This window comes from Tenrec ecaudatus, chromosome 1 (genome assembly GCF_050624435.1).
Source record: "Tenrec ecaudatus isolate mTenEca1 chromosome 1, mTenEca1.hap1, whole genome shotgun sequence".
NCBI lineage: Eukaryota > Metazoa > Chordata > Mammalia > Afrosoricida > Tenrecidae > Tenrec > Tenrec ecaudatus.
The window spans coordinates 3,569,123-3,595,676 of NC_134530.1; the positions used below are offsets into that span (position 1 = coordinate 3,569,123).

The following is a 26,554-nucleotide window of genomic DNA, read 5'->3' on the forward strand; positions in this document are numbered from 1 at the left end:
CGAGCATGCTACTGTACCCAAACCTGGTACCTTTGCATCCGTGCCAACTAGAAACCCTGTGGGACGGAGTGGAACGGCCCCAAGGCTTTCCAGTGGACGGAAGCAGGCTGTCTCCCCTTCTCCTGCAGATCGGATGTTGGACTCAACCTGCTGACCCGACCCGCAGCTGAGCAGATTCCGACTGCGACACCGGGGGCCCCAATCATAGCTGTGGCCTCGCTATTTACAGGCAGAATGAGCGAATGATCTCTGTCCGGAGAGGGGGAAAGAGGTAGACAGGGTAGGTGACTCACCCAGGATCACACAGCCAGAGAGAGTGGCTTTCATTCAATGGTGGTGCCCAGAAAGCAAAGACTGGCTCCCAGGTTGTGATAAATACATTTATTTCCCCCAGAGCCCCCTGCCCACCAGCCCTCCCCTCCCCCCACATCCAGCAGAGGAAGGTGAGGGGGACAGTAAGCCAGAGAGCGACGGGATCACTCGCTCACAGGTGCGCCTGAAAAGGGGCTCGTGGGGTGTCTGTCTCAGGTGTTCCTTGCCCCGGAGTGGGGGTGAAGGGGAGGAGCCGGTCTCAGTAGACCACCTCATACACCGTGGCCTTCTTGTCCCCCGAGCCCGTCACGATGTACTTGTTATTCCCGGAGATGTCGCAACTCAGGACGGAGGACGACTCCTTGGACTGCGGAGGGGATGGGGGAGGGGGAAGAGAGGGAGAGGAGAGAGGTGACCTGCAGTCCACACTCACGTGGTGGCTGGTCCCTGGGTGCTGATCACCTGGACGGATGCCCAGGGAGAGGGGGAGGGGCTTATGGTCAAGGACTCCGGATGGGAGACGCCCAGAACAGGGAGCCAAGATTCTTCTGGTGGGGAGAAGGCTACATGTTCCAGAAGGTTATCTAGAGAAAGGTCCTTGGGAGCGGAGCCTGGTAATGGAGAAGCTTTGAACAGGTCCCGATGCCCATGCTGCCTGGATACCCATTCCCGGGAAGCTGAGAGAGGGTGTGCACCAGGCCAGGGTCACACAGCACTGCAAGACACCCCCCCTGGAGTCACTACTATGGGCTCAGCAGCCCACAGAAGGCTGTCGAAGAGTCTGCAGTGTTGTTTTTGGCAAACCCTTAAAAAATATATACCCACTTCGTACCCACTAAGATGGCTACATACTATAAACTCAAAATACTGAGCCCAGAGGCATCAACTCCAACCTCATTGCGTTCCTATGCAGAGTGTTCCAACACTGAGCTCACTGCCATCCAGGCAATGCTGACTCACAGCGACACCCTGTGGGTGTCCAAGACTGTCACTGTTGACAGGAGTGGACAGCCCTGCCTTTCTCCAGAGGAGCTGCTGGTGGTTTTAAACTGCTGACCATTCAGATTGCAGCCCAGTGCTTAACCACTATGCCACCAGGGCTCCTACCCAGGGTTTGGGAGGCTATAAATTCTTCCAGAAACAGCTGGTGGGTCTGAACTTTTGACCTGGTAGTTAGTGGCCCAACACCTAGCCCACAGAGCTACCAAGGTTCCTTTAAGCTATCCCAGGCAATGCATAAATGAATAGGGATGGCTGTGTGCCAATAAAATTTTATTTACACAAACAGGCCAAGGGCCACAATAGACCAACCCTACTTTAAAAGTAGTTGAGTGGTGGGGAAGCTTAAAGCGCCCAGAGACTGAGGGGGTGGGGGTGCACCTGGGGCAGTGTGTCCTGCCAGGGGTGGGGAGTACCTGGAAAATGCTGGCTCCGTACGGCGTCCTCCAGGCGTTGAGCAGGTTGTCCTTGCCAGTGCTCACAAACCACCTTCCTGGGGGGCGAGGGTGGGGGACAGTCAAGGGTTGAGGAGGGCAAGACTAGGTTGCAGGTCGAGGTGGGGCAGGCTTGTTCCTGGGTGCCTCCACCTTCACTTCCCCCTCAGAGCTTCTGTCTCCACTTCCCTCCTAAACTTCTTCTACCTTCACTTGTCGCTCAGAAAGCTGAGGCCGACTTCATGCCCCATTTCCCAGATGATAAACTCAGAGTCCCAGGGGGCTGCCCCTGGCCCTGACACAGCAGGCACCAGGGGCCAGATAAACTACAATTAAATCTGAATCTCAGATAAACTGACAGCATCCTGGTACCAGTAGGTCCCAAACAGCTCATGAGTTGCTTTCAAGCATCAATATGTCCTGTGCAAATATGGGCCATGCTGGTACTTAAGAATCTTTTTTTTTACGTATAGTCATGTCCCGTGCAATATTTGGGATGTATCTACATTGTTTAACATTTTAAACCGTGGCGAATCTGTCTCTAACCAGACCGTCGCCTCTTTGGCTTTCTCTCTGTACACCGCAATGACATGATGTTTAGGATGTTGCTCACTCATCACCACCGTCCATTTCGAAGCTTTCCCAGAATTCACAAGCTCAGCACCCCGAAAGCATTGTGGTTAGGTGCCTGTGGGTCACCTCTGGCTCATAGCAAACCCAGGGACGCAGCACGACCTGGTCCTGCATCATCCTCACAGGCACTGCGATAGCATCCCATCGTGTCGAAGTTCTCTCCCCGACCAGGTTGATGTCCTTCTCCAGAGACTAGTCTCCTCTGATAACATGTCCGCAGCACGTGAGACAGAGTCTCTCCAGCCTCCCTCCTAAGGAGCGCTCTCCCTGTCCTTCCCCCAAGGCCCATGGGCCTGTTCTGGCAGCGCCCGGTACTGGCACTTGGGTTATTCTTTGCCAGTGTCGTCATTTGAACGCAGTCTTCCGTATTTGTCACCCAGCTTTCGCACGCACTTGAGGTGACTGAAAAATCCCACGGCTTGGGTCCGGCGCACCTGATCCTCAGAAGGACAGCTTGGCTCACTGGCACTTTACGGAGGTCTTGGGCAGCCGATTCACCCAAGGCCAACCTTCGTTTGGCTCTCTTGACGGCGGCTTCCATGCGCATTGGCTGGGGAGCCCGCTAAAGTGAAACTCCTCGACAGCTTCACTCGCTTCTCCCATTTGTCGGGATGCTATTTGCTGGCCCGGTCGAGGCCTCGGGCCTCCTCCACGTGGAGGTGCACTTCACTCCCCAGGCTGCAGTCTTTGACGTTGGTTCGTCCCTAAGTGAGGTCTTGGAGCTGCATGCCACAGGCTGCTTCCGAGCCTTGCTCCAACCCTGATCCATGTCTTCCTAGAGGCCAGCATCTCAGATGATCTGCTGAGCCTACACATGGAAAAGTTAAAACTGATGCTCACCTTTCCTGATTTTAGACCAGTCAGGAGCCCCCGGCTCTGCCCGAACGACTGCCTCTTGGTCCATGTACAGGTTCTACATGGGCACAAGGAAGTGTTCCGGAATTCCCCTTCTCTGAGATGCTTTCCAAAATTTCCTATGATCCACCCAGTCCAATGCCTTTGCAGAGCCGACGAAACACCAGGTGTTTTGTTTCCTGCCTCCGATACTCTGTGTGTTGCGTTTACAAGCAAGCACACCTGTTTGACATTCTCTGCTTTTAGTCACGTTCTATCGGCTGATGGCCAGGCTCACTCCTTGGTCCGAGTCCCCTTCTGAATCCGGCTTGACCTTTCGGCAGTTCCCTGTCGATGTATTGTTGCAACCATGTTTAAAATTTTATCTTCAGCAGAATTCCACTGGCAGGTGCCTTGGATGATATTGTTAGATGGTTTCTGCAGTCTCCTGACTCACTTGTCTTTGGGACGGACACAAATCCAGTTCTCTTGCAGTCGGTTGGCCAGGGCTTGTCAATTTCTTGGCATAGATGAGTGAGTGCCCCCAGCCTTGCTTCTGTCAGTGGAAGCATTTTGGCCGGTAGCCCATCGATGCCCGGAGCCCTGCTTTGCACTCACACCTTGACCGTAGCTTGGACTTCTCTCTTCAGCACCATCAGCTCTGGAACCTCTGCTACTTCTTGAAATAGCCGAACATCAGCCAATTCTTCTTGCTCTAATGACTCTGTGGACTCCTCTCATCTCCTGTGCCTCCTGTCATTCCATATTATGTCCACAGAACCCGCCAACAGGGCAATTTGTGGCGTGGTTCCCCGTCCCTCCTTCCCTTCGTTCAGCCTGAGAAATGACAAGTGTGTCCTTTCTCCTTGGTCACCTAACTCCAGGTCACTGTACATTTCACTGCAGTATTTCAGTTTGTCTTCTGGGGCTGCCTCTGGAAATGAATGTCCAGTTCCCTTACTTCATGGCTTCTTAGATCCACAAGCAACGCTCACGGAAGCAGCAGACAAGAGACCGAAAGACGCGTTGCGTCGGATCACGCCGCAGCAGAGACCTTTTCAGGGTAGTGTACAGCAAGGATGTTCCTTTGGGGGCGCGGGGGCGCCTGACCCAAGCCATGGTATTTTCAATGGCCTCCTATGCGTGTGTGACAGTTGGACATGGAATAATGAAGGACCAGAGAAGAACTGACGCATTTGGATTGAGATGCTGGAGAAGACCATTGAAAATACCATGGCCTGCTGAAAGGACAAACTCGTCTGTCTTGGAAGAAATATAGCCAGGCTGCTCCTTAGAGGCAAGGATGGTGAGACTTCATCTTACATACCTTGGACATATCGTCAGGAGAGACCGGTCCCAGGAGAGGGACATCATATTAGGTGGGGTAGAGGGACAGAGGAGAGGGAGACGCCCAGACTGACACAGCGATTGCGTGGAGGGCCTCTGGCATAGAAACAGTGGTGAGGACGGCACAGGATCGTGCAGTGGTCTTTTCATAAGGTTGCTGTGGGTGGGAACTGACTCGCACAACAGCAACATGTACCATTTGGGGCACACGTACACTGCCAGATTGTGCACCTTTTGGTACAAGAACAGCCCACGCAATCCTGAGGGCCGACTTTATACGAGACCCATCTTTTAGGATGAGGCTACGGGACAATACTTTCACTAACACGTAATGCAATTCTTGGCATAAGTGCACCCCGCGCGATATTCGGGGAGTAATTAACAGCAAGTTAGGATTCAAGTGTCACGGGTCAGCATGCTGGGTTGGTTTTGCATTTTTGCCCAGTCTGAGCCCTAGCCCGCCCCCCCCCCCGCCCATCCCCCCCAGGACCCACCCCCAGGACCCACCGCAGGAGGCGAACTTGAGCGAGAGCACGCAGCTCTCATGCAGGTGCAGCTGGTACTTCTCCGGCTTGCGCACGTGCAGAATCTCCACGTTGCTGCTCTCCATGCCGACCGCCAGCCAGTCCTGGTTCGGGCAGTGGCCCAAGGAGAAGATCTGGCGGGGGCAGGGAGTGGGGGGTGGGGTGGGGAAGGAAGACGCCTTGAAGGAAACCCCTCCGATGTCCGGGGAAGGCCCGGAACCAGTCGCAGGAGAAAGCGGGGGTCGGTGTGCTCCCACTTGCACCCCCACATCGGCAGGCAGCTGGCCCAGGCCCTGGAGCACAGCAGGCGGCTGTGTTCCATCATTAATATTAATCAGAATCACGCGGAGCCCCAGGGCCTCGAATCCATTATCTGCTCAGAGGGCGGAAGGAGGGAGGGGAGGCCAGGCAGGGACAACTGCCCCCGCCTTTAGCAGATGGTGGACACTGAGGCTGCGTCTCATTCAAGGTCACACTGCAAGTCCGTAGGAGTCACGATCACAGCCCAAGCTTCCCCCACTGGCTAACACACGATTTCCCCGACCCCCTCTCCCTCCATTACTTTATGTTTTGCTTTTGCTTGGGGAAACCCAGTGTCCTCATCATGGGGCGCCATACCCATCCTGATGTTGCTGTCAGGGGCTCCTATGAGACGGAGCAGGGTAACCCTCTAAAGCAGTGGTTCTCAACCTATGGGCCGAGACCCCTTTGGGGGTCGAACAGCCCTTTCACAAGGGTCACCTGATTCATAACAGTAGCAAAGTTACATTGATGAAGTAGCAACGAAAATAATGTTATGGTTGAGGGGTGACCACCACATGAGGAACTGTACAAAAGGGTCAAGGCATGAAGGTTGAGAACCACTGCTCTGAGGTCCCCCAGGCGGTCAGTTCTTCCAAGGATCCGCCAAGGGGTTCAACCATGTCTACACCCAACCCAAGGCACCGGGTGCCAAAGCCACCCTGACCCCCAGCAAACCCATGTGGGCATATGTGGGAGCAGGAGATGGGGAGGGTGGTGTTTTTAATGGATGAATTTTGGAAGTGGATTGCCAGGCCTCTCCTCTCATGGACCTCTGAGTGGCCTCAACCTCCCCCCTTTTGATGAACAGTGGAGCACAGTCACCATTTGTCCCCTTCCCCAGAAGGAGGGCTTCGTCCTGGGCACAGGGAGGAATAAGTCTCTTGGTGTCTTACTGGCAAACAACACACACACACACACACACAAATACCAAAATGATAAAACAAAACTACAACCCACAAAGTCTCTAGCAGAGCAGCCTGGCACGTTTCAAAAGTCCTAGAGACTCCCCTCTTGGCCACACAGAAACGGTTTCATGGAAACACAGGGGCTGGTGGGTAGGAATTCCCAGAAATGTAAATTACTCACATATTGGAGATGAAAGCTGGACAGCTAAACCACATACACACACACACACTCACACACACACCACTTCACTTCCCCACCAAAGGAACCATCCAGTTAAAGAGAAGAGCTAAATCACCCTGGGTTTTGAAGGATGCATAGGAGTTCGCCGATCGGAGAAAGGAAAGCAAAGACGTGCCAACAACCAGGGGAACAGTAAGAGCAGAGGTCTGGAGGTGTGACTGGGGTATGGAGTGTGTGGGTCCACAGCACAGAAGACATGCACACGCCCCCCTTGCAGCAGCAGTGACAGGCTCCAGCCCCGGGCTATCCTCTGTCATCCTCTCTCCTTCCTCAGTCCCTTCTCTGAATCCTTTGGTTTGGACACTCACAGTGTCCTCAACAGGGGCCTGTCAGTTCCCAGCTCCCACGTCCACCTCTACCTGGACCCCAGGTCAGCGGCTCTGTCAGGTAGGGTACGGATAATTCCCTGAGGTGGGTCTTCAGTGGGGGCACCGGGAGCTGTCAGCAGGGTCCAGGATCTTGGGTCTGGCAGGGAAAACAAGCTACACCAGGAAAGACTAGGGAGTGGAGCAATGGTTTGGCCAGAGCGTGTGAGGAAGACGAGCTGAGGGTCTCAGTAGCTCCACAGGCTTCCTGCCACGTCTTGGAGAATTAAGGGGGAGAGCTGGGGATTTCTCTGGATGCCCAGAGCAGGAGCTGGGTCCTGCCCAGGTTGGGAACAGGAGGCATCAGGGGGCTGGGAGGGAGGGAGGATTCCTGGAGCTGCTTCCAGTCCCCCACTGAGCCAGACCCCCACTGAGCTGCCACCTGGGAGCTGAAGTCATGCTGCTGTAGCTGGCGGCCCTCCCGCAGGTCCCAGCACCGCACGGTGTTGTCCAGCCCTCCTGTCCAGAGCCTGGTGCCATAGTCGGAGATGTCAATGCAGCTGGCTCCATCGGTGTGGCCCTGGAACTGCCTGCAGGAGGTGGGGTGGGGTGGATTCGTGTCCAGTTGAATGTCCAGCAGGCCCCTCCCAGGCCACAAGCCCACCTACCTGCACCTCTGCACCCACCTGACCATGGTCTGGTTCTGCAGATCCCACACCACGATGTTGCCATCACTGCAGCATGAGAAGCAGACCTTGGCGTCGGGGCTGACCGCCAGCGCATAGCAGGCGGGGGCCGAGGAGGTCAGCTCGGCCTTGATGCGGGGCGTGGGTGCTGCCAAGTCCCAGATGGACAAGGTGCTCGCCTCGCCACCGACGATTAAACTCCGGCCATCCGGCAACAGTTTGCAGGAGCGAATGTAATTGTCCCGGTTCTGGGCGGCAGGAGGGGGCGGGAGGGTAGTGGGGGACAGAGACGGGGATGCTCATGGGGGTTGGCCAAGGCCATTTGCCCAAGGGTCTGATCCGCTACCTTGTAAACTGCTGGTCGGCTTGATCTATAAATACCGCCCACTCTCCTGCAGACCCCTCCCCTTATTGGTCTGTGAGCCCCCACCCCTTTGACTGCAAGCCCCGCCCCATGTTGACCTGTAAAACCCCACCTTGTTTACATATAAGCCCTGTCCCTAATTGGTGAGCCCCACCTCTTTTTCAGCAAGCCCCACCCACACTGGCCTCTAAGCCTCACCTCATTTACATAAAGCCCTGTTCCTGGTGGAATTACAAGTCCCACCCTAATTGGCCTCTCAGCTCCGCCCTATCCATCTTAAGCACAGCCCTGTTGACCAGTAAGGCCCTCCCTGTTCTTCTGCAAGGCCCTGCCCCGGCCTCACCAGGCAGTCCAGCTGGGCCACCGGCGTCTTGGCCCCCGGCTGGCCCACGTCCCACACCTTCACGCAACCCTTGCCGCCCGTGTACACGTGTTGTGTGGAGCCGCTGATGGTGACAGCGCAGACCACCTCGCCGTGCGCCAGCGTATGCAGCTGCCGCGCGTGCCGCGGGATGCCCGCGCCCACCAGGGCGTCCGAGGGGAAGGGCACGGGCTGCATCTGCCCATCGGCGGACACATGGAAGGAGTAGGCCCTGGAGGGGAGGGGAATGAACAGCTTCAGGAGGCCTCGAGCTGTTACCATGTGTCAGCACCAGGGGCCTGGGGCAGACACACACAGGATTAGAACCTTCAACCTTTCCGCTCCACCCAGCGCCTCCCCATTGATATTCAGGGCCTCCCCGTTCTCTGCAGGTCTTGTGGGAGCAGCCTCCCTGGGTCCTATCCACAAGGTGCCAGTAGCACCCCAGCCACAGACAAGAAAACAATAAAAAACACATCCAGGCGTTGGCCGGTATTACCTGGGGGACAAAATATGCCAGGTGAGAGCCCCCATGCTGGTCTCTGCTCCCTTGTGCAGTTCTCTCCAGAGAGCTCCCCAGGGGGACCCCGATTAGCTTCCATAAGGGTTTGAGAAAGGAGCCGGGGACTCCACCCACCTCCCCAGTATAAGCCTGACAGGAGGAGCCAGGAGGTTGGTGACCAGGTGGGGGCCCCTCACTCCTCAGTACTCACGGTTTTCCCCCAGGGATACTGGGCAGGGAGGATGAGATGGATGACCCTCGGAGGTGTGGGTGGGACTCAAATGCCATCTGCCAATTCCAGAGGGATACCACAGTGCTGCTGACTCAGAGCCACCCCACTCTGCCCACTCCCATGCCTACTTTCCATGCCCCTCCAAGTCCTCCCCAAGAAAACAGAGGTATCTTTTCCTCAACACAATGTCAGATGGGGCAACTGAGGTTTTCACTTGCAGGAACCCCAAAGTCTGTCTAGGAAATCTCAGGAGAGAATCTCTGTTTAAGGAATTGTCTGGCCCTCCACTTGTTTTTTGTCAATAAAGTTTTATCGACACAGCCATTTATTCCTATGGTGTCGGAGGATGCTTTCCAGTTATAAGGGCATACCTCGCCTGCTCTTTCAACCCCAGTTCAGGGTCTCCGTTGTTGTTTCCTTAGCAACTCCTCCTGGGGCAGCATTTCCAGCCTTCTTACCAGCCCCGTCTTCCTCTCTGAAATCTCCCAGGACTGTCATTGTCCCTTAGAGCCCGGGACTGGCTACTGTACACTACCTGCCAGGAAGCTGAACAGACTCTTGCTCCATCTGACCTGGACATTCTGTTTCCTCCTCTCTCACTGTCATGGAGTCAGTTCTGACTCATAGCGACCCTATAGGGCAGAGTGAAACTGCCCCTGTGGGGTTCTAAGACCGTGTATAACTCTTTATGGGAGTAGGAAGCCTAGTCTTTCTCCCCAAGGGGCGGCTGGTGGTTTTGAACTGCTGATCTTTTGGTTAGCAGCCTAACACATCACCAGGGCCTTCCTGTTCCCCTTAATTACAGGTGGTTTTTTGTTTCCTCGTTTTTCTCTGCAGTCACAGGTGCTGGTTAGTACTAAGCTTTGGGGGCTACTGAGATACCTGCCTCCCAGCCTCTTCCCTCCCCCCTCCCTGGTCTCTCCTTGTGTAGCTGGTTTCTTTTTCCAGCTTCTGGCCCCCACCAAGGACTCACCATGGGGGAACGTCCATACACCATAGAACCGCTGACCTGAGGGGACAGGTGGAGGCTGACGTAGGAGCTGGGCACAGACAGGTCCCCATTGAGGGTGCTGTGGGAGCCCAGAGTGAAGGACGTGGTGAAGGGGCTGGACAGTGTCAAGGGGCTCCTCAGGGCTGAACAAGGACAGACAAGGACAGCTCTTCAGAAACCCCAGGCCCAGACAGACCCTGCCTCCTGGTGTCTTGTGGACAGGGTGCCAGCGGCTGGGCCTGCCACTCAAAGCCTCCACCATCTAGTCCCACATCTGCCAACAGTGTGAATCCCACTTCCAAAGGCTGTTCCCTCTAGCGGACAACCTGTCCCTTTCCTTCTACTGGAGACCCCCCCAAACCAAACTCAACTCCCATCAAGCCGATTTGGACTCCCGATCACCCTGTAGGGCAGAAACTCCGAGTTTCCAAGACGGTAACTCTTAACAGGGGTCGAATGCCCGTCTGTCTCCCTCAGAGCGGCTGGTGGTTCCAAACTGTGGATGTGGTAGCTAGCAGCCCAACTTATATCAGGGCTCCTTGGCAAACTCCTACTCAGCCTTCAAAGCCTTTTAAACCAAATGTCCCTCCCTCTACACCTCAGGGACACCTTTTCACTTCCTCTCCCACCACCAACAGCCTTCCCCATCTCGAGAGTCTCCTCCTCCATGCCAGCCCTGATCACACTATGCTGAACAGTTTTGGGGTCTGGGTCCGCTCCCCGATTCCCTAAATCACTGCCCTTGAGTAGAGTCAGACTCATAGCGCCCCTAGAGGACAAAATGGATTTCCAAGGTGGACAGTTTTCATGGGAGCAGACAGCTTCCTCTTTCCCTTGCGGAACAGCAGGTGGATTTGAACTGCTGGCCTGGTAAGCAGTTCAGTGCTTAGGCCACTGAGCCACTAGGGAGCCTATTCCTCTCCTCCACCAATTTGGGGCTCCTGAAGGGCAGGTTCCGTGGTTCAGTCCTCTCTGAAACTAGCACAGAGCCTGGCCCTGAAAAGGCTGCTCTCCTGTTCCTGGTGAAGAGGCTGAGTCTCACAGAGGGAGGCCACCTGCCCACCGTCACACAGCTGGCTGAACCCAGACCCCAGAGTCTGTCTTTCTGTCTTTCCAGCACACTAGTGGCCGCAGCCCTTGAGAAGGCCACTTCCCCACTCGGCCTGTTTCCCCACTGTTGAGTGGACACACGGAGGAAGGCGGGGTCCTATCAAGAGGCTGCAGAGTGTGCCAGGGTAGGATCCCAAGCCTCCCAACCCCGGCAGTTGCGCTGCTCACCAGTGTTGTCTGTGGGCAGCACCGGCTTGGCTGCGAGCTGGCGGAGATGGCTGGCTGAGCTGGGCCCTGGGGTAGAGGTGTCCTGGGGCGGGGAGGAGTCGCAGGACTTGGAGGCAGGGGTGCTGGCGGGAAGGTCATTCTGCAGAGAAAGAGTAGGCTCCAGGAGTCTGGGCACACAGGGCGGGGGCAGGGGCGGGGCTACAGGTGCCTGGGAGGCCCAGGTGTTTAAGCCAGGTGCTCACATACCAGGGGGGATGGGCTCCACCCACAGGTGGTTGCATGACTGGGGGGGTGTCTCCCAGCAGAAGGCCAGGTGGGTGCCTGGGTAAGGGGGCACAGGCGGGGTGTGCCTGCAAGGGGGTACACTTGCATGTACCACACATGCACCTACTGTGAGAACCAGGCATGCATCTGGTAGGGTCATGGTATGGACGCAGACAGGCAAACACACAGCTAATAGAACCAGGCATGCGTGGATGTGGTAAGATACACACTGTAGACACATGTGTGCAATGACCTACCTCAAGAACACATATGGTAAGGTACACAGTGTGGATGTGTATACACATATATACACACCTGATATGAGAACCAGGCATGCATCTGGTAAAGTATGAAGTGTGAACACATGTATGTATACACACCTACTACGACAACCAGACACACATGGTAAGGTGCATAGTATGGGCACAGACATGTATACACATAATACACACATCTAATAAAAGAACCAGGAATGTGTGCGGGTGGCAAGGTGTGTAGTGTGGACACACGTGTGCTCAGACCTACCAGGAGAACCAGGCACACATACAGTAAGACCAGATGCGTGTGTGTGCAGGAAGGTATACAGTGTGCACACACACAGGATTGTGGGTGACCTGAGGCTTGTCCACAGCAGTGGTCCCACCCTGCAGGGGGCAGGGTTACCACGTGGCAGGTCACCAGGTGGTGGTGGGGGGCGCGGAGGGGAGAAGATGCCAGGGACAGAGATGGCCAGAGACTCAGAAATTTAGGGACAAGTCTGTGAAGCCCGAGCCCTCCCAGTGAGTTCCATAGGGGTAGGGTATCTTGCTTGAGCCCTAGGGGAGAGGGGACCATCACTCCAGCCAGACTTCCCTCTGGGGACACTTGAGGGACCCTGGGAGCCTCCCTTCAAAGGAGGAGGCCTCTGTCGCCCCATTTCCATCATGGTGCCCATCGCCTTTAAAAGAAACTTCCCTTGCCTCGCTGGGGTCTCTCATCCTCCCAGCCCACATATTGTGACAGCCACAAGCCGCCCCCCCCCCCCCCCCGCAGGAAGGGGAGGCCTCTCTCGGGGGCTCCTCCATTAGCAGGGAGCGGCCCCGCCCCCTTGCTGGTCTCCATGGATCGCGGGAGTGGGAGGAGGGCACTTAAGATGGAATTGAGCCCCAACCTTGGCAGTTGCCATAGCAACCTGCTGGGAGGGGGGCCTAGAAACTGACACAGTCTCTCTGGGTAAGTGCAGGGCAGGGGCATGGGGAAGAATGGGGGGAAGAGGGGGCCGCTGTGCTGAATGGCAAAGCGTCCCCCCTCCTCCCGAGGGAGGTGCCTTTAGGTGGTCTGGCTACTAAGCGGCTGGGAGTTTGTGGTTTTCTCTTCCCTTTTTGTGTGTGTGTGTTTGGGGGGGGGTAAAGCCTGCTCTCACTGGCAGGGCGGGGGGTGGAGGGGAGGGCTCCAGTCTCTCAGAGACCTTCCGGCTTGTGGATCTGGGGATCAGCCCTTCATTAGAGGGTCAGGGCTTTCACCTCGCGCTTGGCTGCACCCCGAGGCTGCTCCACTTATTGAAGGCGAGTCCTTGTTCCCCATGGAAGGTGGGACAGACCTCCTGGCCTTTGACAGTTGGTACAGGTGCAGCAGAGGGAGGCAGGTCCATTTACCTGCTCTACACGTGGAAACTAGAGACAGCTGGGTGGCAGACCAGCGCCTTGCCCCAGAGCCTCCTCTTGCCTCTGATCTTTACAAAGACAGAACGCCTGCCCTTTCTTCCGTGCAGCTGCTGGTTTGTGTGACCCACCGGCCTGTATATTAGCCGGCCGTTTGCAACACCCAAGAGCTTTCTTGCAACTAAAACCCACTGCCATCGTACCCATTCGCATGCACGGCGACTCTCTCTAGGGTCTCCGAGGCTGTACACGGTTGCGGAAGCGGAGAGTCTCATCTTTCTCCCCAGGAGCAGCTGGTGGGCTCGAACTACCAACCTTGTGTTTAACAGCCCAAGTCCTAACTCACAGCAGCTCCAGGACTCCTTTTCTTAGGAAATGAAATAAAAACAAAAACAAACTCTGCCATCGAGTCGCTGCCGACTCACAGCGGCCCGATAGGGCAGGGTAGAACTGCCTGCGTGGGTTCCTGAAACTGCAACTCATCCAGGGGTCAAAAGCCCTGTCTTTCTCCTTCACAGGGACTGGTGGCTTTGAACTGCTGACCTTGTGGCTCACAGCCCAACATGAAACCACTGAGCCACCATGGCTCCTTTGCTTGAGAAACAGATTGTTGAAGAAACCAAACCAGCAGACTGGTCGCCTTCCGGTCAGCCCCTACATGTCCCTCGGGCCTCAGCTTGCAGGAGCGAATGTAGTTGTCCCAGTTCTGGGGGGTGAGGTGGGGGGCGGAAACGGCGACAGGCAGAGCACACTCAAGGGGTTGGCAGAGGCCACTTGCCCAAGGGTCCAGCCTGTAAACTCCTGCCCTGCTTGATCTAGAAGCACCGCCCATTCTCCTGCAAGCCCCTCCCCTTATTGGCCTGGGAGCCCCATCCCTTTGACTGCAAGCCCCGCCCCACGTTGGCCTGTAAAACTCCACCTTGTTTACATGTAAGTCCCGCCCCTGGTTGCCTTGTAAGCCCTGTCCCTAATAGATGGTAAGCCCTGCCCCTTATTAGTCTGTGAGCTCCACCTCTTTTCAGCAAGCCCCACCCACACCAGCCTCTGGGTAAACCTGCTCTGCAGGGTTTTCAGCTGCTGGTTGCCTAGGAGGAAATTTCCAGGGCTTTCTTCCGAGGCACCTCTAGCTGGACTTGAACCTCTATCCTTTCAGCAGAGTGCACGGACTGTCAGCAGCCCCAGGGGCTCCAAATAAACACAGGGACCCAGCTCATTGCTGGCTGCCAGGAATTTCATTGGGGTAGCATTGCTTTCCAGACTTCTAGGATTAAGAAAGTGAGTTTCAAGTCTCCCCACTCCCCTAGATCCTTACCAGGACAAGCTCCTTGGCTCTGGGGAGCGGTGAGCCAAGGCTGGACGCCAAAGAGGCTGGACTATCCACCAACTCTCGACGGGCAGGGACGCAAATTGGCACCTTTCCACACGGGGTGGTAGCGGGGCTGGGGGGCTCGGAGGGCTGGTCCTAGGTTCAAGGAGGGAGGGATGAGTGGAGGACCATATGTATGTCGGGGAGAGACCCTATCTAAACACCCTTCAATGCTCACCCTCACATTCCAGATCCAGCACCCACTGCCCTCACCCAAGGTGTGCGTGTGGAGGGGGCGGGGCGAGTCAGCGCAAACAAGCAGAAACAGAGGAGCCCAGGGGTGGGTGCTGGAGCACCTGACCACCCTACTACTTGGGAAGGCAGAGAAACCTCCCTGTGCCTCGATTCCTCATCCATAAAAATGGGTCCAGTGTTAGCATCTTTAAAATAATAATCTCAATGCCATCGAGTTGGTTCCAACTGACAGCACCCTTGTAGGACAGGGTGGACTTGGCCCCCATGGGTTCCGGAGGCTGGAACGCTTTACAGGGGTAGAGAGCCTCATCTGTCCCTCAAGGGGTGACTGGTGGCTTTGAACTGCTAACCTCTTGGCTGGTCACCACTACACCTCCAGGGCTCCTCAGCTCAGCATCCATATGAGACAAGGTGGAGCTGGCCCTGCGGGTTTCCGAAGCTGTGATTCCATACAGGAGCAGAAAGCTCCAGCTTTCTCCCACGGAGTGGCTGGTGGTTTCAAACTGCTTACTTTGCAGAGGAAGCTGGTATTTCCTATTCTTCCCCACCCAAAGCCCCCACTTGCTCTCTGTCCAGACCTCCCGGCTCCCCGATTCAAAGTGACAGAACTCAGGGTTAGGGGGAAGCTGGGTCCCGACTCACCTCGTCCACCACCAGGTTGTAATCACTCTTGTCCTCGTCGCTGTCCTGGGGAGGGGAGGGAGGGAGAGAGGATGAGGTCTCCTGCCGACCTGCATGCCCACGACTGTCTGGTGGGCCGGGGGGGCTGGATTAAGACCCTTCCACTGAGGCAGCCCCTGCCTTCTAGGAGTGGGAGGGGGAGGTTTCTGGTCGGGGAAGGACAATGAGTATCCAGACGCTGTGGGTCTGGCCGATGCCACATCCTTTCTGGGCCTTAGCTTACTTACTCCTCTGTCAGTGGGGGGAAGGCGGGGGGCAGTTCCCTAGCGGGCAGAGCCAGGATTCAGGCTTCCTTCGTGCTCTTACGTCACTCTTCCCCACAAAGCCAGCCCATCATCTCCCATCTGTCTGTCCTCTCATCCTCAGATCTGAGTCCCTCCCACTTCCTGTGGGTCCTTGGCCAAGCTGCTCTCTGTATCACTCCATAGCACTGTTCTATATCCTTAGACCGCTCCCTAGTGCTCCTGGGAGAAAAACCCAGCTCCAGCTCCATTCACTGATAGGGCAGCAAACTCTGTCCTGGTCCTGTCGGTGGCCTCAGGGAACTTCCAGCTTGGCGGTAGCTCCCAGGAAGAGGGGGAAGGTGGCAGCCTGTGGCCTGGAGGCCGAGTCCACCTCTCAGTGTTTGCTACCTGCCCTCCAGGGTTCTTCTAAAGATCTGAACTGGTTGCCAGCTTTGAAAAACCCAACTGGTCCCTTGTGAACCCAGACATCAAGCTTCTCTGAGTAGCAGCTGGATTAGGGAACCCCCAGTGGGTATTCCCCCACGGCTGGGGTCAGCTAGATGAGTGGTTCCCAGCTAGCCACAGTCCTGTCACCTCACACTTCCAGCCCAAGAGTCTGTGACCATGGATGGGTAGCCAACAGAGAGAGGAGGGCCCAGTTCCCCAGGAGAAACCCAGGAAGGATTCCTGGAGAGGAATTTCTTGGGAGAGGTATGTGTAGGGGTGGGGGGAGCAGGGTTGTCTCTGACCACACTGCCTCTGTGTCCATCCTGACTTGGAGTGACCCTGTCTGGCAAAGAGCTGACCAGGGTTTCCTGGACTAGACTCTTTAGCCTCATCTTTCTTTCTGGGGAGCAGCTGGTAGGTTCAAACTGTAGACCTCTTGGTAGCAGTTGAGTGCTTCAACATGGTCCCACCAGAGTTCCTCCAAGGGAACTTGGTAGGGGGTGTGGGGTGGGGGTGGGGGACCATCAGGACCTGGAAGGAGGCAGAAAGGTAAATCTGTCACTCAGAGGTTAACCAAAGGGTTAAGCCTGGCAACACAGCATCTCTTCTGATTGGCTGGTGCCCCCCCAAGAGCAGTGGGGAATTAGAGAAGGTTTGGGAGGGAGGGAGACAGGGGCAGAGCTGGGCGCTAAGGGGCTCTGAGTAACCGACTGGGTGCTGATCTGGGCAGTGTGTGCCGCCCACCCATGTTCCTACTCACGTAAGGGCCCGAGAGGTCCTTGTCCTCCACTCTCTGCTTCCCGTTGCCCCCGGGGCCACTCAGGTGGTCCTCCTCCACCAGACTCTCAGGGGGCGAAGGGGATGCGCTCTGCAGAGAGAAGGGCCAGGCGGGAGAGGGGTTCAGTACATGGGCTCCCCCTGACTCTATCCTGGCCTAGATGAGACTGGGGGTCCCCACAGGGTCTCTTCTGATCAGCCAGTGCCCCACAAGCAACAGGGAGCTATGGGAGACTCTGGAAGGAAGAGAGAGTGGCCAGATTGAGCTGGGTGCTGTTTCTCCAGCTTCTCATCTGGGCAGTGGGCCCACCTGAGGGTGCTGTTCACTGTTAGCTCGGAACGGACAGCAAATTAAGCAAGCAAGCAAGCAAACAAAAACGATTGCCATCCAGTGGACGCTGACTCATAGCAGTGCTGACTCATTGAGTACAGAGCAGGATCGAAAGGCCTCTGTGGGTTTCTGAGACTGTCACTCTTGGCGAGAGTAGAAAGCCCCATCTTTCTCCCAAGGAGCAGCTTGGAATGCTGACCTCGCAGGGAGCAGCCTAACACGGAACCACTACGTCACCAGGGCTGCCGGAACAGACACCAGCTCGTCAAAACCACAGAGCAAGCTCATGGGGCAACTATGGCTCCTTTCCCTACACGGGTGAGGAAATGGAGGCCCCAGGAAAAGCAGGAGCTGCCCAATGAATCTGGGGCTCAGACAAGTCTTGAAGCCAGCCTACCTACATCACCCCAGCACACGGGATGGGACACCATTGATAAAACTCATATCCTGGGGAACTAGCCACATGGCAGCCGAAAACCGTCTACCCTAGCTTGTCGTGCATTCTTTCCCAAAATCGGGACTTTAGGGGCAGCCCTACCCTGCCTTATAGGGTGACCACGAGCCATCATTGCCTCAATGGCAGTGAGTTTGTTTGTTTGTTTGTTTAAAGCAGCAGTGACTTCAGACACTGGGGCTGGGACATCTTCAATGGGAAGCTTATCTTGAAGCCCAGCAGACCAGACAGAGAAGAAATCCAACTGGGAAGTTGCCCTGGAATGTCAAACTTCCTGTCTGAGTAATGGACCTGTCTGGGGGGCCGACCCTGACACCCAGGTCCGGACAGGCAGGAGCCTGAACACAGACCCAGCGGTAGGTCCAGGAGCCAGTGCTGGGCTGAGGGTGAGGAGGGCGGTGGGAGAGAAGCGCAGGGCAGCGGTGGTTAACTGACACGGTGGCAGCGACAGTGGGCTCCGACATGGCGTGGGTGGTGCCGAGCTGGGGAGTGGTCGGAGCGAGCTCGCGGGCACCTAACGACCACAACTACGGAGAGAAAGTCAGAGTCCCTGAGGAGGTGTGCAGACACACCCTCGGGCGCACGGGCGGCACCGCTGCACCATCTACAGCAGCCCCACGGTGGAAACAACCACGTGGCCGGCCCTGGAGACGGCACGTGATGGGAAGCAGCTCAGCCGAGGCGGACACAGGACTCAACCAGCCGGGGAGGCGTGGCCCTGAGCGAGGCGAGCCAGATGCACATGACAAAGCGCGGCTGATGCCACCCATGGGCGTCAATACCGACCCAGAGCTAGTCTATAGGCCAGGGTAGGGCTGCCCCAGTCACTTTCCGAGCCTGCGGGTGACTCTTAACGGGAGCAGAAAGCCCTGTCTTTCTTCTGAGGAGCGGTGGGTGGCTTTGAACTGCTGACCTTTGGGATCACATCCCAATGCAAAATACCACGCCACTCATGGAAAAAAATCACTGCCTTGGAGTCAATGTCGACTCACAGCGACCCCATCGGACAGGGTAGAGCTACCCCTGTGGGTTTCTGAGATTGGAACCCTTTACGGGAGTAGAAATTCTTATCTTTCTCCCGCGGGCGGGTGGTTGGTAGTCTCGAACAGCCAACCTCACGGCGAGCAGTCCAATGCATAACTACACCACCACCACGAGGGCTCCTTATTTCAAATATATACATACACATATACGTATATATATGGTAGATGTGGGTGGAGAAACCGACAGCTCCCGGTCAGCGTTGGAGTTTGTGCAACCAACAAGCAGAATGGCAGGCACATGCGCATGCGCGCGCACATGTCCTTGCGCTGGGTACTGCTGTGTAGACTACGATTGAATGGATGGTGGAAAATGAGTGACAGACAGAAGGGGCGGGGGCACCGCGGGTTGAAAGATCTTGGTAAAAGCCGCCCAAGATCTATTAAGAAACAAACGCACGCCCCGACAGGCGAGTCGCCCCGCCCCACGGCCTGGTGACCTGGGAGCGTTGGGGGAGAGTGCCCCCATGGAGCGCATTCGGCTGCCACCTGGACAGGCGGCCACTAACAACCACCCTCTGGACGAAGCAGGTCGCCAGGCCATTCTGGGGTTGCACGGGCCATCCAGGGCAGTGGTGTCTGTCGGAAATGGGGGAAGGCCTTCCATACTGCCCCCCCCCCCAGTACTGCCTCAGGGTTAGGACTTGGTCCCTGGGATGGCCCCTTCCACTTACCCTGCTCGGGGCTCTCTCTGCTGGCCGAAGGTGGTGGGGGGGGCAGGGGAGAGAGAGAGAGAGAAATGAGGTCTCTATCTCATGGGGCCCAAGGCTCAGCCCCCATCTTCACACAAGCCCTCTTCCCTCTTAGACTCTCCTGTCCTTTCTCACTTCCCCAGCCCATTCAGGCAACCAAGGCCCAGAGAGGGAGTGTGTCTTGTCCAAAGACACACAGCCAGTTGGCGGTCAAGCCAAACCCTGTGGCCCCATAAAAACCCAATCAAACTCACTGCCTTCTGTCGTTTCAGACTCACAACGGCCCCTTGGGACAGGGCAGAAATGCCCCCTGTGAGTTTCACAGACGGTAATTCTTTCTGGGAACAGAAAGCCTTTTTTTTTCTCCCGAGGAGCTGCTGGTGGTTTCAAATTGCCGATCTATCAACCAGCTGCCCAACTTGTAACCGCTGTCACCAGGGCCGCTCATTTAACCCCTCGTCCCGTTTAGGGCTGGCCAGACCTCCCTCTCCAGGCACCCGGCCAATGCCCCCCGACCCATGCTGCCCACTCACCTCGGGAGCTTTCGGCCTCCACACCTGCTCGATCTTCTTTGGCTGCAGCAGCCAACTGGGCCTGGGCGGCCAGCGCTCCGGACAGGGCGAGCAGCCCCGTGGCACTGCCACCCACCAGCCCGGCTGGACGTGGGGTGAGGGGCACAGGCGGGGCATGGTGGGACAGTGGCTGGAGCTGCTGCTGCTAGAAAGGAGATGGGATGGACCAGGGCGGGCAGGGGCTGGCCACCTGCAGTGCCCGAGGCCCCGGAGGTGCCCTGCAGGAAAGGCCTGGCCATCTACTTCAGAAAGCTTGGCCCTTGAAAACCCCAGGGAGCAGGGCTTGGGCAGGGGGTTGAGAGGACTCACCCCAATGAGGCTGTTCAGCTCCCCAACCGTCACCTGCTTGGCCCGCTCTACCGCCTGGAGCACCTGCTGCTGGTGCTGGAAGGGGGTATGGGGGGGGAGAGGGGGTGGTCAGGCTGCAAGGAGCCGCCACCTGGGTTCTGGCCCCACCCCTGGCTGTCCCCTCTCTTCTCTTCCTCTCTGGGAGCCCATCTTAGTCAATAGCAAAATAAACACACGCAGAGCAAGAAGGAAAACACTGCACTATTCAAAGGCAGGGTCTGTGCCCTAGGCATTGCTGACAAGAGCTGGAGCCCTCTGTGGGGTGGAGCCTGTCCTGGGCACCGTAGGGTGTTGAGCAGCATCTCTTGACCTCTGCCCACTATGTGCCAGTAGCTACCCCCACCCCACCCCTGGCTGTGACACCCACCCACAAATGCCTCCTGAGTGCAAACTGCCCTGGGTTGGGAACCAGTTCTTAGTCAGCACCGGGGTGCCAGCCCACAGAAGGCTCCCTCCCCACGCAGCCTACCTTGAGGCAATGTCCTCCTCCCTTCCCCACTTTGCTGGCGATCACTTCTGTGCCATCACACCACCTACGGCGACTCTCTTATACCTGCTTCCATTTCCCCGCTTGAAACGGTTAGGTGGACTTTTTCTACACGTCATCTGTGTGTCTGACCTCTTTCTCCTAACACCGCGCTCAAAGCTTCATCCACACTGGGGTGGGGCCTGGCCTGCTCACCAGAAGCTGGGAGGGTGAAGTCCACCCACCGGCACCATGGAAGAAAGGCCTGGCAAACTACCTCCCCAAAGCCAACCTTCTGCTACATTGACTGGTAGCAGAGAGACCACAGGCCAGCCCTGATGAGGACAGAGGGACTGCGACACGGGCAGCCACGCAGGGAAACATTCTGGAGGGCTTTACAAAGGAGGACAACCCCAAACGCAAGCTCACTGCCAGGGCACCCACACGACCCAGCGTTGCCACGGAGAGGCAGAGCCCGGGGAAGGAAGGACAGCATGCCCCCTTACAGAACCCTGAACCCCAGGCTCACGGGCACCCTGTTCACAAAAGCCAGAAAATGGAAACCAACCAAGTGCCCAGCCACAGCTGGTGTCCACCCTGAAAGAGGGCCGAAGCCCCGCCCAGGCCCCCACTCAGATGAGGAGCCTTGAAAACATGGGGAGAAGAGAATAAGCCAAGCCGGTCTCCAGAGGACCAACGGGCTGATGTCCCGCCTATGAAATAACCAGAGAGGGAGGAGGCAGAGGTGATGAGTGGTGGCCAGGGCTGAGGAGGAGGGGAGGGGGTGGTTGGTTATCTTCAGGAGGGTGGGATCATTTGGAAAAAGGAAAGAAAGGAAGGTGACAGAGTGACAGAACAGGAACAAGGTCCCCTGATGCCGGCGAATTACACATGTGGGCGGTGGTGCTGTGCTGGCTGAATGTTTCCATGTGTGTTGAAAGAGAGAGAGAGAGAGAAGCACAGAGAGGGCCAGTGGCTTGCTCAAGGTCACATAGCAAACAACAAACACCTTGTTATTCATCAGGAAAGCCCCTGTACTATCTGCACCCTGGGGCGCCTGGCCTATCCAGTTAATCCAGAGCCAGCCTGTGTCCCTTCTGATTCCCTCCTCCTCACCCGACACCCCCCCCCACACACACAGCAGGGTCCACTCACCTCCTGGGTCAGGAAGGGGACAATCTGAGCACAGATCCCGCTGAGGCGTTTGACTATCTCAGCCTAGCAGAAACAAAGGGACATAAGCTAGAGTGGGAACCCCCCTTCCCCAGGTACCCCCTTTTCCCCCTACCAGCACCTCAACTCCCAGCAGGGGGAAGGGGCATGGCAAACATCTGCAGGGCTTTGGGGTAAGGGGGTTCTTAACCACAGATGCAAATGGTACTCTGAAGCCAGCCAGGCTTGGGCCAAGAGACAGATGCTAGCAGCCAGCGGGGCTAAAGATGGATCTTAGGCAGCTGGGGCCCAGTCCATTCCCAGGGCAACAGGAAGACCCAGGTCTAGGGAGGGACGCTTGTCAGGTGACAGCTAGAAGCCGGGCGTTTGGATGCACTGGGCTCCTCAGATATACAATGAAAGGAGCTAGCACCCAGAGTTCTGGGTTCGAGCCCCAACTGAGCTACCAGTCAGGTCTGTGCTGCTGTTGTGAATAAAGGTTTATTGATACACAGCCGCATGTGTTCGTTTGCATATTGTCTAAGAGGTCAAAGTGTCAGAGCTAATTAACGAGCACAGTCCCTCTCTGGGCCTCATCTGCCACCTGGAGCTGATCATTCAAAGGCAGGCATGCCAGCACCCCCCATTCCAGCTAAGAGTCGGGAAGGGGGTTCTACCAGGGTCTGCCCCAAAGCTGGGTGGGCAGAGAGGAGGGCCGTGGCCACATCTAAGCATGCTCAGAGTCTCCAGGGTCAGAGGCGTGCTGTGTGCGGCTGAGAGTGCAGCTGTGTTGGGCACTCGGAAGCAGGGGTCTATTTTATATCCCAGTATGACACGGCACCGTAGTGGTGCGGAGGTGAAGCGTATGGTTGAGAGTGGTCAGGGCAATGGCTTGGAGGACTGGAGCGGAGATATGGCTGCTCAGTGAGGCCCTGGGAGATCTTCTGGAGCTGTCCAACAGGGCAGCTGTGGAGTGGGCATTGAGAACCCCGCCACGGCAGTGGCTATTGGTTTTGTGTGTGCCAGTGTCATGTGGCCTGTGTGTGCTGGATGGCTGTGGCCCAGGCTGGCTCGTGGACCAGACCCACGCCATCACTGCTGGCCGGCTGGTATCTGGCCCTGGCTCCAGGAAGCTCTGCCAGGGAGACCTGGACATGAGGCCGGAACCCAATCTGTCAGCCCCTCCCCCACCTCGCCATCCTCCACCAGAAGGGAGAAGTGAGGCTATCAGGGCCGGGCTGATCAGAAGTCTGCCTCATCCCCAAGCCCCCTCACCCCACCAAGGGTACCCAGATGACCACGCTCAGAGCAGACAGCCCCCTCCCACGTATACCAGGACCAGCAGCCTCATGCTTCCAACATCACCCCCTCTTTGGTGCACCCTCCAGTAGTCGCCTATGCATGGGCCCTGCACACTGATTCTGTTCTGCTAGACAGAGGGCATTTAGAACCCTGGGTTCAGGGCCCATGCGCGTCATGTTAGAAGTCAATCCATCCGTCGAGGGGCTCAGAATCTGGAGGTTTATCTCAGAACCGTGAAATCACACGCAGATTAGGGGTGGTCTCAGAACCTTGTTACCCATCTCAGCACTTCAGAGGTCTGTATCAGCCCCTCCAAGCCGAGCTCAGAAACAGCACCCTGTGTTCAGAATGGCCAGACGGGTCCCAGAATAGTTCTGCCAGTAAGCTCAGAACCTTGACTGCACCCATCACATGCTCAGGTCTGTCTCAGAATCCGGAGATCCCTCTCACAAGCTTAGGAAGAGTCTCAAAACCTTGCGACCCAGCACAGCATTTAGAGGGCCTATCTCAGAACCTCTCCAAAACTACAATCCCTACAGAAACTGCAGGACCATCCGGTCAGTCCGTCCCAGGAGCATGGGGTCTATCTCAGAACCTGGAAAGCCATCTCAGAAGCTTGCGGTCTATTGGGATCAGTCTGAACCATGAGGTTACATTCAAGGCTTTAAGAAGAATCTCAGAACCGTCCAGCCAATCCCACAGAACCTTCACAATCACAGAACATCGGGATCCACTCAGGTCCTCAGTCCATCTCAAAACTCCAGATCCTCAGGCCTGAAAATGAGCCCCAAGACCAGCCCGCCAGCCCTGTCCAACGGTGATGGAAGTCTCCTTCCTCATAGCCTTCCTGAGTGGTCACTCAGGTTCTGTGCAGATTCCTCCTTGACCCCTGCCCACCAAACCACCTCTCTGGATGGCACCGATATCCCCAGAAGCTGAGACTCTTCTTCCTTTCATGAGGTGAAAAACCTGTACCCCCGATCTACAATCTTTCTTCCCGGAGAGTTCTGGACAAGACCCCCTTGCTCCAGACTGTGCTGGGTCTCACCCCCAGTTTCTGGGTGCCCACCATCCCAGGCAGGCACCTTCACACACACACACACACACACACACACACACACACACACACACACACACACCACCCACCACACCACCCTCAGGTACCTGCTTATGCATTTCAATGTTCAGTCCATATGACATCTCGTAGTACTGCAAAGGAAAACCCAGAGTGGTGACTTGAGGTCCCAGGTATGCCCAACCCTATGCCACATGCCATGGTGGGGGGTGGGGTGCTCCAAACAGGACACAGACACCCCCAGGCCCTGTGGGGCTCCAGAAGGGAGCACAGAAGAAGAAGTTAAGGCTCCGCCTGGAGGGCCCCCTCATTCTGCTCAGCCAGGTGAGTCAGGTAGGAGGTGAGGTACCCAAAGACCCCCCAGGCCTCAGAGATGGACATGCTGGGGAGGAGAGGGTGTAGACAGCCTTGTCCATTGTTCTTAAGAACCTGGAACCAAGTCAGCCCAGTTTACAAAGAGCATGAAAGAGGGTGGCCCCAGGTCTACCACCCACAGCCCAGCCCTCCCCGCCACCCCGGCAGGGCAGCCCCCCTCACCATGACATAATGTCGCTGCATTTCTGTCTTCTCACTGGCCAGCTTCTCGCATTCCAACTTGAGACTGGGAAGGAGAAGCCATGGGTCCTGCTGGCCCCTGCCCATCCCCCAACAGGAGACCCGCACCCCCTCTGGGCCAGTTTCCAAAAGTATTGGGGGCCACTGCCCCCTCCCACATTGCCCAGTAGCTCTGACAAGTCTCCCCTACCTCCAAGTAAGTCCCCCGTCCCTCAGCACCTTTCCCCAGGCATCCAAGGTCTCCCCGTGCCAGGGCCCCTTCCCCCACCTCACCTGTGCTACCACCTGGCAACCTTACCTCTACCCCCCCACCACCCCCATCTCCTCGGAAACCCTAGGATCCAGCCCTTCACCCCCCACTGATCAGCGCGCCCCTAGGAGACCTCTCCCCTGTGCCCAGGGTGAGCCCCTCTTTCCCTCACACCCTTGGGGGCCGCCCCGCCCCCGCACCTGTGGTACTGAGCTTGAAGAAACTGGAATTCCTCTTTGATCCGGTCGCAGATCTCCAAGATAGAGAACTTGAAGGGCTGGCCAGACTGCAGCGGGGTCTGGGGGGTGGAGGGGTCGCGGGGGTCAGAGGTCCCTGACGCCAGGGGCAGGCGGGGGAGGGGACCTCTCCAGCAGTCTAGGACCCTCACTCACCGGGTGCCTTCCCTGCGGGTACATCCTGCCGCTCCGGGAAGCGCCCCCAGGCGCCGCCGGGACTGGACAATATGGTGGGGGGCCCCGCAGTGGAAGCCTTGGAGAGACGCCGGAGAAAGCTGGAGCGGGGCGAGCCGGGGACCCGGGAGTCCCCCGCGCCCCCACGAGGGTGCCCGCCGATGCGGGGACGGAGAAGGGGCGCCCAAGCCCCTGCCGGACCAGGGGCGCTCCGCGCGGGCGGGGAGCGAGGCCGGGCGCCCGCACCGCCCGCGCAGAAGGTCGGGCGGCCGCGGCCGGGGTTCGGTGGCGGCGCGGGCGGGCGGCGGGCCCCGCGCGGAGCCGCCTCCCTCCGGCGGGGCTCGGCCGGGAGCCGCGGGCTGAGCCGCCTTAAGGTGGCACCGCCGCCCCCCTACCCCGCCCGCCGGGGCCCGCCCCCGCCCCTCCTCCACTCCAGCCTGATCCGCGGGAGGAGGGGGCACCCCGCCCGCTGGAGCACCCCCTTACTCACCCAGGCGCTCCGGAGCCCAATCCCTTCCTTGGACCAAAGGGGAAATTGAGGCTGGAGCCCGGTCCCTCAAATTGTCCTCACTCGGGGAGGGGGCGTGGAGCCCAGAGACCCCATCAATCCGTGATCGTCCCCTGTTAGGGCGGGGGCGCCGTGTGGGGCGGGAAAGTACCTCAAAGGGCAGGTGACATTTGGCTAAGAGCCGGGGAAGCAGCGGATGGCAGAAGTAGGCGCCTTAAGAGGGAAGGAACCAGTGTTAGCAAGGACAGGCTGGGACCAGGCCCCACCTCTCTGGGCCTCCGTAGTCTCATCTGTGCAATGGTGTAGACGTGGGGGTTTAAAAGGAGATGAGGTTGTGTAATCAGCCCTGGGCCCGAACTGGCCAGGACAGGACGACGTAGGTTTCCCCGCAGCCCCTGCCAACAGCTCCCTCCGGGCTATGCCCATCTCAGAGTATGGGATTCTAGAAGGCAGAGGGCCAGGGCCCCCTTAGAATGGAGAAGCCCTTGTCTGCCAACAGAGGCCTCCCTCCTACCCCAGACCTCCACATCCCTCACACACACTCCTGGAGGTTG

General features: G+C 57.3%; 1 protein-coding gene across 8 annotated transcripts; it reads right to left on the reverse strand.

The window, feature by feature from the left end:
* Positions 1-366: 366 nt before the first annotated feature.
* TLE2 (TLE family member 2, transcriptional corepressor) lies at positions 367-26,265 on the reverse strand. Of its 8 annotated transcripts, none has more exons than XM_075544916.1 (21): positions 26,152-26,265; positions 25,475-25,571; positions 25,283-25,380; positions 24,815-24,878; positions 24,367-24,411; positions 21,904-21,966; positions 20,244-20,318; positions 19,896-20,079; positions 19,345-19,364; positions 16,829-16,936; positions 15,359-15,403; positions 14,468-14,617; positions 11,252-11,390; positions 9,956-10,116; positions 8,962-9,038; positions 8,231-8,480; positions 7,524-7,771; positions 7,280-7,427; positions 5,067-5,217; positions 1,728-1,804; positions 367-679 (listed from the first exon to the last, which is right to left on the reverse strand). In XM_075544916.1, the coding sequence occupies exons 2-21, from the start codon at positions 25,496-25,498 to the stop codon at positions 572-574; spliced, it is 2,235 nt and encodes a 744-aa protein (XP_075401031.1). In that variant the 5' UTR covers positions 25,499-25,571; positions 26,152-26,265; the 3' UTR covers positions 367-571. The 8 variants fall into 8 exon arrangements, with proteins under 8 accessions (XP_075401031.1, XP_075401022.1, XP_075401044.1 ...); XM_075544907.1 differs by lacking the exon at positions 26,152-26,265 and adding an exon at positions 25,983-26,126; XM_075544929.1 differs by lacking the exon at positions 26,152-26,265 and having other exon boundaries at positions 9,992-10,116; positions 25,475-25,836.
* Positions 26,266-26,554: the final 289 nt, after the last annotated feature.